At 31.8% G+C, this 19,709-nt stretch overlaps 3 protein-coding genes across 10 annotated transcripts; 1 reads left to right on the top strand and 2 right to left on the bottom strand.

The window, feature by feature from the left end:
- Nucleotides 1-2,279: 2,279 nt before the first annotated feature.
- LOC124957084 (lysine-specific demethylase 4A-like) lies at nucleotides 2,280-8,851 on the bottom strand. Its single transcript, XM_047513743.1, is given in 9 exon segments — nucleotides 2,280-3,410; nucleotides 3,662-3,754; nucleotides 3,861-3,974; nucleotides 4,068-4,259; nucleotides 4,346-4,645; nucleotides 4,756-4,938; nucleotides 5,028-6,010; nucleotides 6,215-8,751; nucleotides 8,753-8,851. Coding segments are annotated over 9 exon segments (4,584 nt in total). The 5' UTR covers nucleotides 8,836-8,851; the 3' UTR covers nucleotides 2,280-3,311.
- Nucleotides 8,852-11,334: 2,483 nt separating this feature from the next.
- On the top strand, nucleotides 11,335-17,373 carry LOC124957086 (ATP-binding cassette sub-family G member 1-like). Of its 8 annotated transcripts, none has more exons than XM_047513747.1 (10): nucleotides 11,338-11,852; nucleotides 13,873-13,990; nucleotides 14,640-14,823; nucleotides 15,099-15,244; nucleotides 15,393-15,631; nucleotides 15,729-16,018; nucleotides 16,110-16,278; nucleotides 16,457-16,713; nucleotides 16,803-16,957; nucleotides 17,045-17,373. In XM_047513747.1, the coding sequence occupies exons 1-10, from the start codon at nucleotides 11,696-11,698 to the stop codon at nucleotides 17,232-17,234; spliced, it is 1,905 nt and encodes a 634-aa protein (XP_047369703.1). In that variant the 5' UTR covers nucleotides 11,338-11,695; the 3' UTR covers nucleotides 17,235-17,373. The 8 variants fall into 8 exon arrangements, with proteins under 8 accessions (XP_047369706.1, XP_047369703.1, XP_047369705.1 ...); XM_047513751.1 differs by having other exon boundaries at nucleotides 11,834-11,852; nucleotides 13,873-14,095; XM_047513748.1 differs by lacking the exon at nucleotides 11,338-11,852 and adding an exon at nucleotides 13,714-13,789.
- On the bottom strand, nucleotides 16,359-19,683 carry LOC124957088 (ETS-related transcription factor Elf-5-like). Its single transcript, XM_047513762.1, has 7 exons — nucleotides 19,042-19,683; nucleotides 18,776-18,914; nucleotides 18,453-18,704; nucleotides 18,267-18,338; nucleotides 18,095-18,175; nucleotides 17,831-18,026; nucleotides 16,359-17,746 (listed from the first exon to the last, which is right to left on the bottom strand). Exons 1-7 carry the CDS (start codon nucleotides 19,081-19,083, stop codon nucleotides 17,635-17,637), a joined length of 894 nt encoding a protein of 297 aa, XP_047369718.1. The 5' UTR covers nucleotides 19,084-19,683; the 3' UTR covers nucleotides 16,359-17,634.
- Nucleotides 19,684-19,709: the final 26 nt, after the last annotated feature.

Here is a 19,709-nt window from a genome sequence, read left to right as displayed (position 1 = left end):
GTTACTTGCTTTAAATACATGTATATTACGTGTATACTATATAATATATACTTGTACTATGCATACATTGTTTGTGAATCTATCTGTGATGCGAACTGCGCACCAGTAAACGCACTATCTCTACTTAAGTTGTCTCTAAACTTTCACATCTAACTGGTTTTATATACAATAAGTGTAAATCTTAAAAAATTTCATTCGCCAATTCTCTTACTATTCTCCATTATCAATCGTTGAATTTTCGATGGCAGCATATATTAACATTATTTTGTTATTACAATAATATAATGGAATATGATTATCTTTGCCCCTTATGTATATTTAGTATTTTATAAAAGATACAATCTTCGTATATAATTTATTTTTATTATTTTTGATGAAGCTTTAAAAATCATCTTGAAGTATATATATATATATTTCTTTGTTTACTCCTTTGGTTAGAAAATAAAGTGATAAAGTATAATGTGATACGTCCGTGAAGTTTTTTTCTTTTTTTTTTTTTTTTTTTTAAATATTATATTTATGCAAAAAGGAGTAAATCATTGATAATGTATATATTAACGAACAGATGTACATATGTTACACGTATTATATCGTAGCGAATCTATTTGAAAATATATCAGAGCTTTAAAATCTCAAGAATAGCACTGTAATATTATAATTATATTTTTTTAATATGATTAGAAACTTTACGAATGTGAACGATAAAATGTGAAATTTACTTTTGAAATAGCATTGTTATATCTTTGTAAATAAAATCAAAACAAAGAAAATATGAATTTGATTTTTAATTTTTAATTTGTAAAAAAGATACAGATCATTAATAAAAAAAATGCGGTGAAAAAAAATGATTTTTTTTCTTTTCATATTATTAATTTTCCATATTTCACAAAAAAAAAATAAAAAGACAGAATATTTAACAGAATTCTTTCGAGTTCATGCCAAATGAACGAATTTTTATAGAAGAATAATATCGTAATATGATTTTCTCGAATAAATATGCATAAAAAATATGCTCCCTTTAAAAAATTGATTTATCCAAGTTTGTATCTGTAATTTTTGAAAAAATGGTAACGAAATCATCTCATTTCAATTATCATACTTTATTCAATCAAATTCATTTAATTTTAATGAAATACTCATTGCCAATATCCAGTATGTGATTTTTTGTGATAAAAAGAAAAACAAAAAAAAGAAAAGAGAAAAATAATAGATATTCTGAAGGGATCAATTGTTCAATGAATAATTTTGAACAATTTTAGATATATAGTAGATATATAGTTGAAGAATATTCTCTACTTGATATATCTTACTTTGAACAATGGATCTACACATATACATTTTAATTCACGTTTTAACAAGATATTTGATTTATATTGTATTTATATTTTCTATGATTCATAATACTATACATTTAATTTCAAATGTCTATTATTGATATTCGATATCAAGAATTTCTAATCGAAAATAATATAATAATCTTATTTTATTATTTGTATAAGGAAAATTAACGTATTATTAATGAAATTAAATTAGAAATATAGTAGTCTTGAAAATTTATTTATAGTGAACGCTTCTTCTTTAAAAACATATATATATTTAAACAGCAGAAGAAATGATAATAACGACTAGAAAATACTGCCGTAATAGGCATAAGAACTATATATGTGTTTCTATACATATATATATATATATACATATATATATATATATATACACGTATACACACACACACACTACTATTCTCTTTTTTATTTAAAAAGGAACTTGGATAAAATCTGACAACACATTGACAGAAAACTATATAACCTTATTAACAATCTTTAGTCGCAATTGTATGTAAATATGAACGCTTTATGAATATTATTGGAAGCTGTTTATAAAGAAGAAGAAAACAGAGAAAAAAAAAAAAAAAAAAATGTGTTTTGTCATGATTATTATTAAACTAAACATGAATAATTTGTCTCGTACGCATACGATGATAAAGCTTTTGTTTACAATGACTTTTTAAAAAATATACAATATCTCTTTAACTAAATTTAAACATTTAAACATGAGAAATTGCTAATATGATTTTCATAATGAAATAATTCATATAATATGAAATAGAAAATCTAATAATCGTGAAAAGTCTGTTTAAAAATGTTTACACATATTAATTTAATCGAGTATTAATTTATACTGCAAATAGAAAGTATTCATTTGTATTATGAATATCATAATTTTTTGCTTTCTTAATCGAAATAATGGAAAAAGAAAAAGGAAAAAAAAAAAAAAAAAAAAAAAGAAAGAAAAAACAGGTAAGAAACAAACAAATTTTTAAATAAATGTTTTGACTAAAAGTAATTTGAACTAATACAAATTCTAATTGAAAAGGATTAAAGTAGATATCTTCTAACAATACTCGCATAAAACGTCAAATATTTAGATAAAAAATGGAAAAAATGAGAAAAGATATAAGAAAAGAAATGTCTAATACATTTCTTCGGGATATAATAAAATAATATAATGACAAGATATATATTTTAACATCCAAAAGACTTTTCTCAAGGCTTCTAAGAGGAGGAAACCAATCGTGTATATATATATATATATATCGTATATATATATATATTATATATATAATCGTATATATATATTTGTAAAGTACCTTATCTCTCCCTCTGTATGAGTGAGTGTGTATGAAAACTGTAAAGAAAAATTGATCGAGAACAAAGTTTCGTTTAAATTTTGAAAGAAATTTAACCGAACGAACGAGCGTGAACATGTTAGTGCATATTTTACAATATTGTGTCTACTACTAGTTCGCGATATTCAATTTTTTTTAGCCATTTTAAGAGTTCTCACGCATACATATACAGATAGAGATATACACAAGTGCACACGCTTCCACACACCGATCATCCATAAACTCTTGGGGCTTTCTTTCTCACTTTCACAAACAATTCTTAAATCAATTCTAATAATTTGTCAAAGTATAAAATACGAATATTAAAAAGGAAAATCTAAATATTCATCATTGCCATCGTAACATGCACCTTAGTGAGAGATCGCATTTTATTGTAAACTTTAATATAAATTTTGTATCAACTTTTCCCTTTTTTCGGTATAAAATTGTGTTCTTATAATTTTTCTTAAATAATGAAGATAATTTCCCTATAATCAGATTATATGACAATTATGAGATTGCCCCGGGATCTGGAACGGATCCTGAATCATACAGATACTATTTTAATTTAATATTTACAGAAACGAGATGAAACATTATTGTATCTATCGGTTATTTACATTATGGTAGTATACACATTGGTGCCTTAATCACAATTTTTCACTTGTTTCGCGTGCCTTTGCGCGTTTGACTCATCCTCTATGCCGTAAAGATGATACCTGTGCTTCATTTCTGTGGCAACGGACTTTAATAAATTATACAAATATAAAAATTAGGAGAAAAGAAATTAAAAAAAAAAAAAGAAAAAAAAAGAAAGAAAGAAAGAAAGAAAGAAAGAAAGAAAGAAAGAAAAAAAAAAAAAAAAAAAAAAAAAAAAAAAAAAAAATATTTAAAAATAAAATATAATATAATATAAGACGAAAAAATAAAAAACAAAATATAATAATTGAAACGAAAATATATACAATAAAATAATTATAATGCTACTAAACTTACCAAACGTGAGCGTACCCTTTTTGGCATATCTTCTTGTAAACTATATATATCATTACGTTTTAAGGCAAGTTGAGAACCATCTTCAAAAATTACCTAAAAAAATAACATGTTCCATGTTAACAAAAGCACGTGCGAATAACTATTTATTGCAATTACATTTGATTTGAAATCTGCAAATTTTTCTTTCTGGTATACTCACGGTATACATAATTTGATGATTAGTGCCCTCAAAAGTACCGTCGTACACTTCACCGTCTGTCCAATTAACAGTAACAGCCGCACCAATTTGAGGCGGTTTTCCAGGATCATAATTCTGAATAATAATACGCGTTAATATGTTAATTATTCTTATGTATATATAATAATCCATCAAGTTAATTTATAAATATCTTGTAAAAAAACTTACAATTATATCCAAAGGATATAAATCATCGCTAAAACTGTTGTCACTGAAAGTGACCATATAGAAAAGTGTATCTTTTATAGACTCTACTTTTGCTTTATAATATCTTGAATTCCGATGTTTTGCCCATACTGTTTCGCCCTGACGAATGACAAGAATTTTTTCCTTACCTTCGTCATGACCATGGCAAGTGACCTGCAACCAAAGATTTAACATTAAACGTTTAACCTTAAAGAATAAATATAACACTAGTAATAATCGATCAGAATTCATTTTCTCACCTGCAATTCTTGACTATTGTATACTGGTATTACAAAAGTAGCACCTGCCACAAGTCCACACGAAGGGTGAAACAAATTATTACATTGGGAACAACTGAGGCAAGCGCCATCGCTGTGCCCGCAATAACAACATTGTTGTTTTAAAATATCTGTTCTAATTGTTAATACATTAATAGGATCTTTGTTGATAGCATCTTTAAAAGTTACACCTGGTAATATCAGAGCACACAAAATGTGTGCCCAACCACCATCGCTCGTACGTTTTACAGCACCTCCACGCATAGGGCATAAACAGCACATCTGTTTAATAAGAAAAAAATAGAACGGAGAATTAACTTTTATAATAGTTCTCTCTTAATAATTAGTTATATATTATTTTTTTAATATTAGATATATGCCATAATACATACCACGTCAGTTTTACCAGCCTTACATTTATCGCATGCCCAATTTGATGCATCAGTGGGTAAGATAGTAATTCCATAACAGGAGGCATGAACTGTTACGTGACATTCACGACATCTCAATAGTTTGTCATTTTCCGATTCAATAGCTTGTTCCTTTGAATTTACAGCAAAAAGTGTTGCTGATACCTGTGAAAGAGGAATATTATTAAAATAATTATTGTAATTATTTTCTTTCTCTTAAAAGTTAAACTTTAATAAACATAATGTTCTCTTACCCATATTGGAGAACTTTCAGGTAGAATAGTGGGTTTACAATATTTCCAATCAGGTGGCATTAACTGACTATTTCCACAACGAGTGGAAGCAAAAGTTGCACAAATTGCACAATGTGAAATTTGAGCACTCCAATAATCATTGAAAGCTTTCATTAAGTCATTGCTCGGAATATTTGGATTTAACATATCAGAAATATGGCCAGGTATAGTTAAAGCCGGATGCGAACTGGAAGAACTTTTTTCTTCCGATATAATTGTCGATTGGAGAAGATGTTTTTTCCTTGTTGTAGCTTTTTTAAGCTTCTCTTTGGATTTCCTTCTGGCTACGGGTGATTTAATTGGTTTTAATTCTGGCATTTTCAAGTATTTATTGTTAGAATTTGTTTCTATACTTTGCCGTTGAGATTTAGACACATTAAAGTATTTGTCCTCTTGCTTTATCAAAGGTGTCATAATAGCTCTCTGCTGATTTTGTAAATTGTTAAAATGATAATTTAAACTATATGGCGTATTACCTTCGACCTTTTCAACCAATACACTTGTACTAGCTTGTTTTGTATCTAAATCAGGTGATACGTCAATCTTTTTTGCTGTACAATTAAGCAATGACTTTGCACTTGTACGTTTTATTGATTTTCTGCATGTTTCTTGATCTTTATCAATTTTTCGGATGATTAAAGAATTTTTTGATACCATTTGTTCCGACGATGGTAAAATTCTCGTTAAAGGTGCAAAATTTGTTGATGAATTATCATTACTATGTAAGGTGGATTTACTTGGTTCCATTGTGCTCAATTGAATCGGAGAACTTAGAGTAATCTTCGAGCATTGTGAGGTCAATGGATTAGGAGGAGGTGCAGCTAGTAAGACTGTATTTGAGTCTGATAATTTTTTTAGCTTAGTTGTGAAGGTTGCAGTTGTTGCGGGACCTATTTGAATATTTGTACAAGTATTCAATATGCCACCTCCTCCTTTTGTATTTGCTATAGATAATTTAAATGGTCTATTACACTCGTCATTTGATAAGAAAATACTGTTATTATATGGAATTTTCCAGAAATTTTTTGTCATCTCTTTATTATTTGAATCATTAATTGATTTAAATTCTATACCTTTCTTTCCGCTGATATTACTTTTACAAAGTGATTGTGATAAAATTGTACTTTTTGGAAAATAATTACACATACCTGCATTACCTTGAGTTTGAATAGTAAATGTCGATGAAGGATTTTGTATTACGGTCTCTTTGTCTATAACTTCACTTTGTAATATTGGTGGGTCAGTGTTAAATGATGTATTTGGCAAAAACATAATGCGCTTCGTATCTTGCTTTGTATCTTGAACATCATCTTTGGATAACATTACCAAATTAGGAGCAACATGGAGCCCTTTCTCGACTTTAACAGTATCATCGATTTCTACTTTTGATATTACTTTGGTATTGGACAGATCTAAATGCATCAGTCTAGGTGCCTTTATTATATCCTTCCTTGTGTAATTTGTAATACATCTTTCTGTTTGAACCATTCCAACACTTTTGTAAGACGTACCACTGATCATCTTGGTATCTTGAGTATATAATTTTGAATCCTCATTTAAAAGCTTTATACCTGCACTTTCATCATTTTGTTTATTTTGTACAGCAATATTTTTTAATATGTTTATATTAGGGAATGTTGATTTATAAATAAGCTTTGTATTTGCCTTTTTGGTATTCTTTATGAGAGAGCATTGTTTCTCTTGCATATCAACATTTATAGGACTATCAATTTGCTTTTCATCTTCATAAGAAGAATGTATTATCTGTCCACTATTGGTAATATTTACTACTGTTTTATCCTTCATTGTGGTCATACTAAATTCATTCCCAACAGAAATAATATTGCCTGGTAATAGGTTAATTTTCCTTTGATTATTAGAAATATCTTTCATAGTAGATGCTTTATGAGGGCTAAGACTTGGCATTGCTATTAGCTTGCGTTGTACATCAGCATCAGAAACATCTAACGGCTCATTAGGAACAAACAAAGGTATGTTTGTATGTTTACGCTTACTTTTAGAAGTATTTTTCTGTTTTATCTTATGTTCTGGAGTCTTAGAATGTTTTTTCCTTTTCTTAGGGGACGATTTATTAGTAGTTTCCAGCAAATTAGATCCATCACTTGACAATTGAGAGATTAATGTATTACTATTACTTTCTGATGCGACATTAATATTGGTTTGAAGCAAATTGTCTTGATTTAATAAATTTTGTTGATCAATTGATTCTTGATTAGAACCTGTAGAAATCAATTCTGATTCTGATCTAATCAAAAGCACATCGTCTGTGGTTTTTGGACTAATCAATTTGCCAGAATTTTTCTTTGTCTTCTGATCCTTTTTCTCTTTTTCGTTACCACTTTGCTTCTTCTTTCTTTTTCTACCTTTTTTACGATTATACCCATCATCATAGACAGTTGCTTCATTGACATCCATTTCACCTGCCTTAAGCCAAATGTCTTCCAATACTTCCAATTGTTGTTCGTCTGGTTGATCGTCACCATCCTCAAATTCGAGATCTTGTAAAGCTTTCTTTAAATCCGCCGGGATGTCTGAACGATTAACTAACTCGGCCATATCAACGTCAGGATTGGTGCCAATTATATTTTTCTTCTTATGAATGGTATGTCTTTTATTTTTAGGAGCAGCATTTAAATAACTTTGTGGTAACTGTCCATTACTGCTGTTACTACACAATAAATCCATCTGAGAGGGCATGGGCGCTGCCGTTTGTCTAGGATCCTCTGGGTGAGGACCAATGTCTTCACCGCGAAGCCACAATTCGTATCTTTCCGGTTGAAAGCGCTTGACAAATGTATCCATTGATATTTTAACCATATCTTTACTGCATGTGCATTGAGTAGCTCGTTTGCCATATTCTACCCATCTGGGTGCAGCAAAGTTTGTTGATTCTGCACAATTAAAACCATGGTTAAAACCAGCATGATATCCATAAGGAAATGTTATCATTATTTCGCCTGCTTCTTGTGTTATCTTATTACAAGGAATAGAATATTGTCTTAATATTTGTGGAGATATTAATGACATTTTATGACGTAAAAAGGCTTGACAGCTTTGATAACTAGATGGAAAAAAACCACTGGCTAATCTCTCTAGTCTGCGGCCATGCTCCGGTGGTATAGCGTACCAAGTTTTTGGTGCACCAAAATGCAGGTAATTAATCGAATAAAGATCCATATCTTCCGTATGCCATGCGAATGTAGTTTTCCACATTCCAAAGTATAGATATGCCGTATTAACGCCATCTATAGATATACCATAATCTTTATTTACATAATCCAATATCGTCCCTAAATGATTGATATTCCATTCTTTTACATCTGGATCAGTTAACGAACCAGATACATCTGCCCCATATATGGGAGCTACGTATGTTATATTTTTCCAATATTTCCTCTCTAAATCTTCATAGTCAAAATGTCGAGGTGTATTATAACGATCAGAGTTAGCTAACTTGCTATATTCTTTGACCGTCATTGACTTTTTTTGGATATTAATTTGTTGATAAAGACCTTGCTTTCCAGTGACAACTTGGCATATAGGTGCAGGAATCGTAAGATCTAAGGTATTCAAGTCATAACCACTTTTTCTTGGTATCCATTCAGGAGGTGGGATAACTTTAGCCAATCCAGCTTTATGAGCTCCTTTGCTTTCCATATACTCTATACTTTGTAAAATCTTTGAATTCCTCATAAGTGGGTCTAAAAACTTGAATACGGGGTACACCCCGCGATGCGTTGTTGACCATTGTTCTTCAATTTTTAAATCTGAAATACAAAAGGTCATAGATTAAAACTTGGAACAAAAAGTAAAATAATTATGCAAATTGTGATATATATCTGTGTGTGTGTGTGTGTGTGTGTGTGTGTGTATGTGTATGTGTATGTGTATATGTATATATATATATATATATATATATATATATATATATATATACACGTGCACGTGTACACAACACAAGACTTAATTTAATAGTTTTAAATAATATTATCAATTAGCAAATCATACATAGCAATATTAAAAGCATTAAAGGATATGCAACGTTTGAAATTCAAGTTATTATATAGAAGAAGATGATTAGAGAGGACGTGATATTAAAATAAAAATTCTATTGATTGAAAAAAATATAAGTGAAAACAATAGATCAGCTAAAAAATGAGACGAGAAAACTATAAATCAATTTCTCTAATTTGTTCATAATGTTGAAAATGACGTAATAGAATAGTTATAAGCTCATAAAAATAAAATATGCAAGTACATCTAACCAAAACACGATGAAATTCTAATGAATTTCATCGATAGCGTTCAAAGTGTGAACTAGGTTCAATGTTTTCAGAATGAAACGTGAGACGGGAGAGGTGTGCGTAAACAAAATGGATGATACCTGTTTCGTTTTGGTATTAATTTCTCATATGAAGTCCATTAATGAAGAGTTAAGATTTGAAAAAAATAATTAGACCGATCGACATCCCCAATGGATCCCTCGACGAGATCGTTTATTTCAAGGTAGATCATCAAAGCAATATTTCCTCTTGAATATGTCGATGTTAGAAGAACGTCGATTATATACTTTAGTTTTCTCTACTTGAAATGAAATTGTATAGATTCACCGAATAATGGAAGAATAAACGACACGTGGATAACAGAAAAATCACTTTCTACACACTAAAACACCATATTAAATAAAATTTTTCTTAAAGACTCTTAGGTTTTTGACAATTACCGCTGTACCTGACGGCGTCGTAGATGGCAATAAAGGTGGCATTGCATCGCGACATGATGCATCGTGAAGTAAGCGATGTTGCTAGACATTAGAAATGCGCATGTACGACGGGCGGGAAATTTAAAAATGTTCATTTAGTCACGCACGCACTTTTCCTTCAATAAAATGATATATATATTGCATACAAAGAATTATTTGCTCAGTGATAATGGTTTATAGTAGGTGCTCATTATGTTCGTTGAGAAATTTTTTAACATTTCTTACGATTTTTCTTAAAAACGATGATTAATATTATTAATAAATTATATTTTACCGATATTTTTCCACGGGATATTATTAGAAGAACGAAAAAATAAATGGAAACATAAGGTTTTATTATTTTTTTAATAAATTGAATTCGTTTCAGCTTAATTTAATTTAATCATACACGATAGAAAATATTACAGATTGTTGCAAAGTGATCCAATAAAATCTCTTTTTCTTTATCTCGTATCTAACGAAGCAAACGATAAGTTGAGACAATAAGTAAAGTATTTTTTGGAGTTTTTGATAAAGGCATACTTAAAGTGCATCATTGAATCGAGATCAAAATGTTACAACATTGTGGATTGGCGCATACATACATATATATATATATATATATATATATATATATACTTTCATAACGAAACAAACACGAACGAATAATAGAGAGAGAGAGAAAGAGAGAGAAAGAGAGAGAGAGTGGGAGGAAGAGAGAGAGAGAGAGAGAGAGAGAAAGAGAGAGAGACATCTAGAACAATAAGACAATAATAAAGAAATGTGAGCTGTGATATGATTAATAATCGTTTCGTTTCTTTTTTTATTTCTTTTGTTTTTCATTTATAACTCTCTCATAATTAAAATTTTTTTTTCTTTTTCTTATCATGCATCATATCCAGCTAGCTAAATTATTTTTATTCACTTTCAAACGGTGAATTCGAATAACATCGATACCAGTTTGACTACTTTCCAACATCGTATCCGGTGCTTTGCCAATCGTATTTATTTTTTCCTTTCTCTATACTCTACCAACACAAATTTCATTCAACACGAATTATCGTTTAAAAAGATACATTTCAAAGGTACCTTGTATGGCACAATACCGTGCCAAATTAGTGCTGTTTAACGTTTTTCAAGTAAATAAAATTAAACAAATAAAACATAATAAAAGAAACAAATTCTCTCTCATCAATTGTCAATGATACAGCTTTAAGTTATTTCGTAGATATCGAATATGCAAGTTACATTCGTGAAAATAATGGAAAAAGAAATTTTGAAAAATTTCGAGAAATAATGTGAGGAAAGAAAAATATTTAAAAAATAGTCTCAATAAGAAATTATTGTTCCCTTTGCTGCTGGAGATAATGACACAAACAATAAGAGAAAAAAGTTTTGTTGGTAGTGAATGGATTAAGAAAGGAATAAAAAAATAACGGTGTCGAACAGAACGGAATGGGACGGAACCGAACAAAAATGGAAGGGAATAAAACGGAACGGAACGGAACGGAACGGAACGGAACGAAACGAAACGAAACTGACCGAATTGGAGCGGGAGCGTAACGGAATAGAACGGAACGGTATAGCGTGGAGGACTTTGCGCGAGAAACAAAAGAGGGAGAGACGCGTGCGTACTTTGTACACGCGCGGAGGCGCTCTTAAAAGTTCAGAGCGCGATAACAGTTTCCGTGCATTGCGGAAAGTAGCATTACGTTTAGTCATGCCAACGTGTTAAAGATACGCACGCGATCGGACAAGCGTGAAACTATAACGACGACAAAGCAAAGAGAAAAACGAAGAATTCTCGAGATGGACACGTGACTCGTGTGAAAGTGATTCTCGTTTGTTTTCGAAGAAGATCCGGAAAATGGCGGTAGATTCGAAGACAGCCGATTCGACCTCAAATTCAACGACTAATTCGACGAGCCTTTGGAAAGAATTGAGTATCGCTTGCATCGATGATCCTTTCTTTCTTAATTTTCAAGATATTTCTTATAATAGACGCGAAAGTGCCCTAGCGAGAGGTAAATTCTCTTTTTTATATATATGCGCATAATTAAAAACGTACATATGAATATATAAATATACATGGCATAAAAGCTTATGTTCAGATATCCTTGTCACGAAACGATTCATTGATAGAATTTTTATCATTAGTAACCTATTCTATTTGTGGATCTTATTATCTATCGTCAAAGAGTAAAATTTTGTAATTTATTAAGAAAATATACACACAGTTTGCGATCCTATTGAACTCGAAACGCTGCTTTGTCCCGTCTTCTCTTATCTATTAATAACTTGCTTATCGTATATCTGAACTCGTGTCCTCGTCGAAATGTCGTTGTACTCTTGCGGTTCATACCCTGCTAGTCTCTCTCTCTCTCTTTCTTTCTCTCTCTCTCTCTCTCTCTCTCTCTCTCTCTCTCTCTCTCATTTCTGCAAAGATATTCATTAAAATGCCAATGACCGATTTCTCTCTCTCTCTCTCTCTCTCTCTCTCTCTCTCTCTCTTTCTCTCGCTAATCAACAAAAGCCTTTTGAGTCTATATCGTCCCTTATTTGTTCACATTAAATGAAGCCTATAAGATAAATAAGGAGAGCTTTCTTAAAGGAAAAAATAATTCAATGCACGCTCGTCCTCGTTCATTGGGTTTTCTTGTGTCATCAGACAAAGTTTCATCTATCGTCACGTCTTGCATGTTTAAACTCTCTATCTTTCTCTCTCTCTCTCTCTCTCTCTCTCTCTCTCTCTCCCCCCCCCTCTCTCTCTCCTTCTATCAAAATGAATAAATCAAATTTTTTTTCTGAGCAAACAAAGTCACCAACATCATCCGACTGTCTCCTCAAGTTTTCAAGATAAAAAATTGTCAGATAAATCTTAGAGAGCCTAGATCGTGTGGAAGAAAAAATAAAAGTTGAATAAAATCGGACAAAGTAATTCTAAAGCTATAAGTCAGTTGATCATAATAATATATTGACAACGATGGTGCTGCCTGTTTATTATTTTCATGAATAAATTAGTAATGCAAATTATCGCCTTCTAGTCCTCTTAGATATATATATATATATATATATATATATATATATATATATACATACATACATGTATATATGCTACATGTGCTAGATATATAAGAAGCATAATCATATCTTTGTCCAACTTTTTTAACGTTAGAAGAATCCAGATTACATATTGTCATTATCAATTTACCTTCTTATCTGTTTACATATGTTTTGGTATGAACTAATCAGACAGTAACCAGATGGCCAAGTACTTTTCATTAATTGAGACTACTCATTAAATATAGCGATAAAAAAAGAAATGTTATAGATAAATAGTACTGCTACTAATATAAGGGCTCTCATATATTTTTCATTAGTTTTTAGTCTCAACATTCTCGGAAGGTAATGAAATATGAAGAAAGAATCTTTTTGTTTCCGATACATTTATCAAAAATAAAGATCCGTGTGCTGTATTAAACTTGATTACTCAGCAGACTGAAAAAAATTACACTTCTATCAGTAGAAATGCTTGATAATGAGCGATAAGAATCAATAATCTTGTTTCATTCTCTGAACGATATATTAAGTGAATTGTCTTGATGGACCTCTTACGAATATGACGGAAATTATAGCAAAAAAAATTATATGCTAGCAAAATATTATGTATATATATATATATATATATATATATATGTAATATTTCGAGTGAAAATATTTATCTTTCGAATAAAAACGATCTTAACGACGGAACATTTTTTCAATATTTTTTCCCAACATTAAGGATTTCGATAAATTTGACATCAATAGTATGTACATTCAAACTCGAATACCCTATATATACGATCGAAACAAGATTTGCATTGTTTTCTGTCATTTTCGAATTATAAATTATGATATATGTATTATCAAGAACCGATATATTTTATAAATGGTGCACATAGAACATCAGGATTGAAAAGTAACGTAACACGATTAATTAAAATAGAGCGACAGAGAAGAATCTCGTAAATTCGAATGCAATTATTTGTCATGTTGTTTCAGAAAGAAAAACAATATTAAGGAATATAAGTGGCGATTTTAGACCAGGTGAACTCACGGCTATTATGGGAGCATCGGGCGCTGGAAAAACTACACTCATGGATATCTTGGCAGGTTTTATGTCAGTAATTTAAAAAGAAAAAGAAAAAAAGTAGGGGAAAAAAATTACCTATAGAAAGCTATTTCATACGATCAAGTCTTCGCGAACGGATGCAAATTACGAGAGGTATCGACACACCTCTTTTTTTCCTCCTTCCTCTCTCTCTCTCTCTCTTTCTCTCTCTCTCTCTCTCTCTCACTCTTGCGTGCACACACACACGCATCGCACACACTTATTAAAACATTTGTACGTAAGCATGAAAATAAATGATTGTAAAAGATTGTTTTCTTGAAAAATTGTTGAAAATCAAGCTTCACCATCTTATTTTTATATAATAACTAAATACTTTTTTTCTTCTTTGCAATGGCTCTATATTAATGCCGATCTTCTTGGAATTTCATATTATTCTACGCCAATGGAGAAAGTTCATAGCGAGAACACGCGTAGTCTCTCCTCGATTAAGTAATATTTTTCTCATATGATACGTTACCAACGTCGTAACGTGCACGTTTCTATCGTCGATAAGCGAGACGCGATCATATATATGCGATATAAGTCCATGTTTACGGATAATAATAATAATAATATCAAGAGGAAAAAAATAATGATAATCTTTTATCTTTTTCTTGGTAAGATACTTTACTGACCTTACATTAAATAAAAATTTTAGTACGTCGTCCTTCGGTGGAAGTGTGATCGTGAATGGCACAGAAAGGAACCTCGTCAAATTTAGGCGTTCTTCGACATATATTATGCAGGACGACAATATCCAGCCTTTTTTAACGGTGGAGGAAGCTATGCTTGTTGCAGCCGACCTCAAGCTTACCTTGAAGCCTCGCGAAAGATTGCGCAGGGTATAGGTCTATGCCAACTTTTCTTTTTATGAAAAAAAAAAAAAAAAAAAAAAAAAAAAAACAAAAGAAAGAATAAATAATCGAAATAGAATTGCTACCTTGAATACCGTTGTTTTTGTTTAAAAGAAATCATTTTAAAATATTTGGTCAGAGCTATAGGTCATTAGGATTAAATAATAATTAAGATTACGAGTCTTGTCGGATGCACTTTGTATACGATGTCTACTTGATACGATTGATAAGATTTTGGATTTCTCCATTATCATTTACAACAGATCGAGGAAATCTTGTCTGTGATGGGATTGAAAGAAACGCGGTGCACTCGCATCGGCGCCCTTAGCGGAGGACAGAAAAAGAGATTAGCCATTTCTTTAGAATTAATTAATAATCCACCCATTATATTCCTCGACGAGCCGACGAGGTATGTTACTGAAGAAGAATCGATATTAAGTGCATAATTGTTATGCTATGCATTATGCATACATCTTATGATACTAATGCTATGTTTCGAGAGTTATTTTTATTGCCGTTTTCGTTTTTTTTTTGTTTTTTTTTTTGGTTGATATCAGCGGACTGGACAGCGTCACGTCGAAACAGTGCATCAGATTTTTAAAACAATTAGCATTAGAAGGACGAACCATAATCTGTACGATACACCAACCTAGTGCGTCGCTCTTCAATATGATAGATCATCTTTATATAATTGCTGGAGGATATTGTGTTTACACCGGTGGAACGCATAATTTAGTGCCATATTTAAGCAGTCTTGGTTTACATTGTCCAACACATTATAATCCTGCGGATTTTAGTAAGTATTTATCTATAATTTACAACCATAATCTATAAGTAGTAGAGTTAAAGTAGTTAAGATAACGCTCGCGATTACTTATAAATTTATGTTTCAGTAATAGAAATATGTAACGGCGATTACGGCAATCATCTCTCGAAATTGGTCGAAACAGTTCAGAATGGGAAAAGCAATGCTTGGAGGTCGTCGGTGAACTTAAGTTTGAACAAAGCCGAGGAGATAATCGTCACGCACATGTCGGCTTCCTCAAAAGTGTTACAACAGACCAATATACGTGTGCCTTCCTTCGAAGTAGAGTACAAGCATACAACATATTATGCGACAGGATTTTGGAAACAGTTTCATATTCTCCTTAGAAGAAATGCTATTAAATTATTACGGGACAAGGTAATCTCGTTGTTTATCTCGTTTCTCGTTTCCCTTCCTTTCGCCGTTGTTACGATAAAAATGTCTTCTTTCTCGTTTTTTATACGATTAGATATTGATCCTTACACGGATATCGATGCATCTCTTTATCGCGCTGATCGTCGGTGCGATATTTTTCAGAATCGGACAAGACGCCACTTACGTCTTAGATAATTTTAATTTACTTTTCTTCAATCTGATGTTTCTAATGTTCAGTGCCTTCAGCTCGACGCTCATCACGCGTAAGTCACGTTTTCTATTTCTTTCTTTGTAACTATAAATATTCCTATATGTTTTAAGTATATATGTGGATAGGTATAGGTTTAATCGACTCTAAGAATATTAACGAATATTTTTTCTTTGTTTTTTTTTTTTTTTTCTTTTTTTTTTTTTTTTTTTTTCATTACGTATATTACGTAGTGCCTTTGGAGTTGCCGATACTTATGCGAGAACATTTTAATCGTTGGTATAAGCTTCGATCGTTCTATTTGGCAAACAAATTTGCCGATTTTCCAGTACAATTCACCGCAACGTGCATATACACGCTAATAGTATATTTCATGAGCAATCAAATTTTGGAAACAAAAAGATTAATTCTTTACGTGTTGATGTGCTTCGTCGTTACCTTGGTAGCTCAAGCGATCGGTTTCATCATCGGTGCAGGTTTAACAGTACAGGTTTGTGCAGAATCGATCATTTATATGCTTCTTAATATTTATAATTAGCACCGATTGCCATAATCAATGTTAAGTTGTCAACTTTTTAGAACGGTGTGATCTTTGGACCACTTTTCATCCTACCGTTTACAATATTTAGTGGATTTTTTGTACACCTTACCGATGCACATCCTTATTTACATTGGTTATTCCATATATCTTTTCTCAAATATGGTTTTGAAGGAACAATGATGACAATTTATGGGTAATTACAGATATTTGTTAATCTAAATAGATATCCAGTCCAAATAAAATTCCAATTGAAATTTTTATCTTTTTTATCAAATTTCAGGTACGATAGACCAAAAATGCATTGCTCTGATGTGTATTGTCATTTTGCCATGCCCAATCAACTCATGATAGCCGTCGGCATGAAACACGTAGATTATTGGTTTTGTATGATTGTACTGATCATTTTGTACATTGTCCTCGATACAGTCGCATATATTATATTACGGATAAGACTCAGAAAACGTATATAATAAATTATAATAAATAACTAACCAAGACTGATTACCAACAACTTGAAATTAAACAATTAAACTATATGGATGTAAAAATTAGATGTAATGCCTATAAAATGCAACACAATATACTTACTTGTATGATTTGCTTTCAAAATTCTCTTTCTCTCTCTCTCTCTCTCTCTCTCTCTCTCTCTCTCTCTCTCTCTCTCTCTCTCTCTCTCTCGGACGCGATCCTGACGAATATGGCATTAGTATTTCTTTTTTTTAACTTTGCTCTATACATAGATACAATAGGTATCGCGACCGTTGTAAAAATATTAAATATTTTCACAATTACAAAAGTATGCAGAAAAGCTTTTATTTTACTCGCTCTTATATTCTAGAAATTAAAATTAATTCTGTATGCGTAATTATGTCAATATCGGAAATTAGGATTGTCAGTTTGCCATCCTTTTGCGTTAGGACCGAACTGATAAACCAATCTTCGACCAAGTACGGGTTGAAATATCTTACTTTTGTAATAGTATCTAGAAGAAAAGTAATATTTTGGTTTAAACAAGTCTTTTTGCAAAAAAAGAAAAAAGAAGAATAAAAAAACAAATAATTAGAACCTCATGGCACGACTAAGTTTTTCATAGGTCATTTTTGTATTTCCTTTTCGGGAACCCCATCGTTTCGCGACTTCGTCGCTCTTAACAAAACGAAATTTAGCTTGCGAATAATCCTCCCAACAAATCAAACTGGGACAGGTTTCTCGATTGCGTAATAAATCCCGAATAAACTCCCATAGTTTTCCTTGACCCGTGACTACAAACAAACAATAATTTTTCATTTTTTGCTATAGTATTTCAATCGCAATAATTTCGACAACGTACCATTTTTCTTCGGCTTTAACATTTTTGGCCTACCCGGTGGTCGTTTCATCGTAATTTTCATACAATTGTCTGACTCAGTATCTACGAATAAATATTTGACCTTTAAGCAGAGCAAATGGGAAAAATATTCGGTAATATAAATTTACGAAAATAATAATTAATAATCATTTACCAGAGACACCGCTTGATGACATTTGAGCCAAATCATCCTCGGAATGCGAATGTATAGCCTCAAACGGTGGAACTAGAGAATAAAGAAAATGAAGCAAAGATAGTTTTCGTTCCTTTCTTTTGTTTTTTTTTTGTAACTAAAAAACATTTATATTTGATACAAGGTCAATGTGCGTAACGAACGTACGTGAATTCGAAATATGTTGAGAATGAAGATGGCAATATAATTTATCCCCATAGATCGGATCGTGAAAGAGGAAATCATTGCGTGTCATCGTAGCAAGTTGTTCCCCGGAAACCGCAAGACTCTGCTGGATAGACCTGTATGGTAGTCCTATAGAAGATGCGGCTGACATTAACCAACTTATCGTTTCCTCTTGGCACCAACTTTTGATCGGTTTCCCGCACCAGCCGGTTCCATCGATGTCCTCGTTTTCACCTAATCGCGATTAAAATTATCACTTCGTGTTCTCTCATCGACTGTTTATTAATAATAATTTAACACTTTACCGAGGAAACATCTTTTTCGTTTAGGTTCATACGAATTATAAATCGAGCCATCTTTTTTGTTAACTGGAGTATCCATGTTCCACAAGAAATGATCGTTATTTTCATTTTCATCGTTCAAATTTATCACCGAGGAACAAACCTGAAAAATGAAGCACGAAATGTTCATCTCTTTTGCCCGCCGCGCCAAAGTAAAAAGAAAAAAAAAAGAATGGAGATTCAAACGCAAAAGTCAATACACTTTGACAACACTTGCTCACGATACTGACCTCCGAAAGATTCGTCCTGTCATAGTTATCGAAGGAATTCATCCCTTTCTGAGATGTTGTGCTCTAAATTTTTTTATGTAGATCTTTTGTACAAACGCGATCACATATACGTATGTATTTGGAATCGTGCGTCGTTTCGCGCCACGCGCAACTATTCAAACTCGTACGACTATCGCAAGAAAATAAATCGTTCCTGTTAATTAACATAAGTATTGCAAGCGTCGTCGACGTTGTATCAGTTGTGTCGTTTTTACAAAGAAACCGTGTTCTCATAAATCATGGACAGATATATTTAGACGGTTAAAGAAAAGAAAAGGATAGAAAAAATAAGGAAAAAGAAAAAAGAAGAAACGAGGAAGGAGGAGAAAAGTCACGAATTCGAATCGAAAGTTATATACGTGCAACGAAACGTGCAACGTGAATGGCGTTTCGCGCGTTACTAATTGTCGTCCGATCGTCTACGTTCCTTCAGGGTAAAGCTTGAGGTCGATGGTGACGCGAGAATTCTGAAACGTCAGTACATGCTCGTGCATGCGCTGGTGCTCGCGCGCGCACGCGACAACGCAAGAACATTCAGCACGGAAGAGCAGGTATCAACTGGGATTTCCCACTATTCGTAATTGGCCAATCACCAGACATCTCTGTTCGCCTTAGCTGACGCAACGACA

The sequence above is a fragment of the Vespa velutina genome, chromosome 24 (assembly GCF_912470025.1).
Source record: "Vespa velutina chromosome 24, iVesVel2.1, whole genome shotgun sequence".
NCBI lineage: Eukaryota > Metazoa > Arthropoda > Insecta > Hymenoptera > Vespidae > Vespa > Vespa velutina.
The sequence above is the reverse complement of the archived record's forward strand: the minus strand, read 5'-3'. Positions and strand labels throughout refer to the sequence as shown.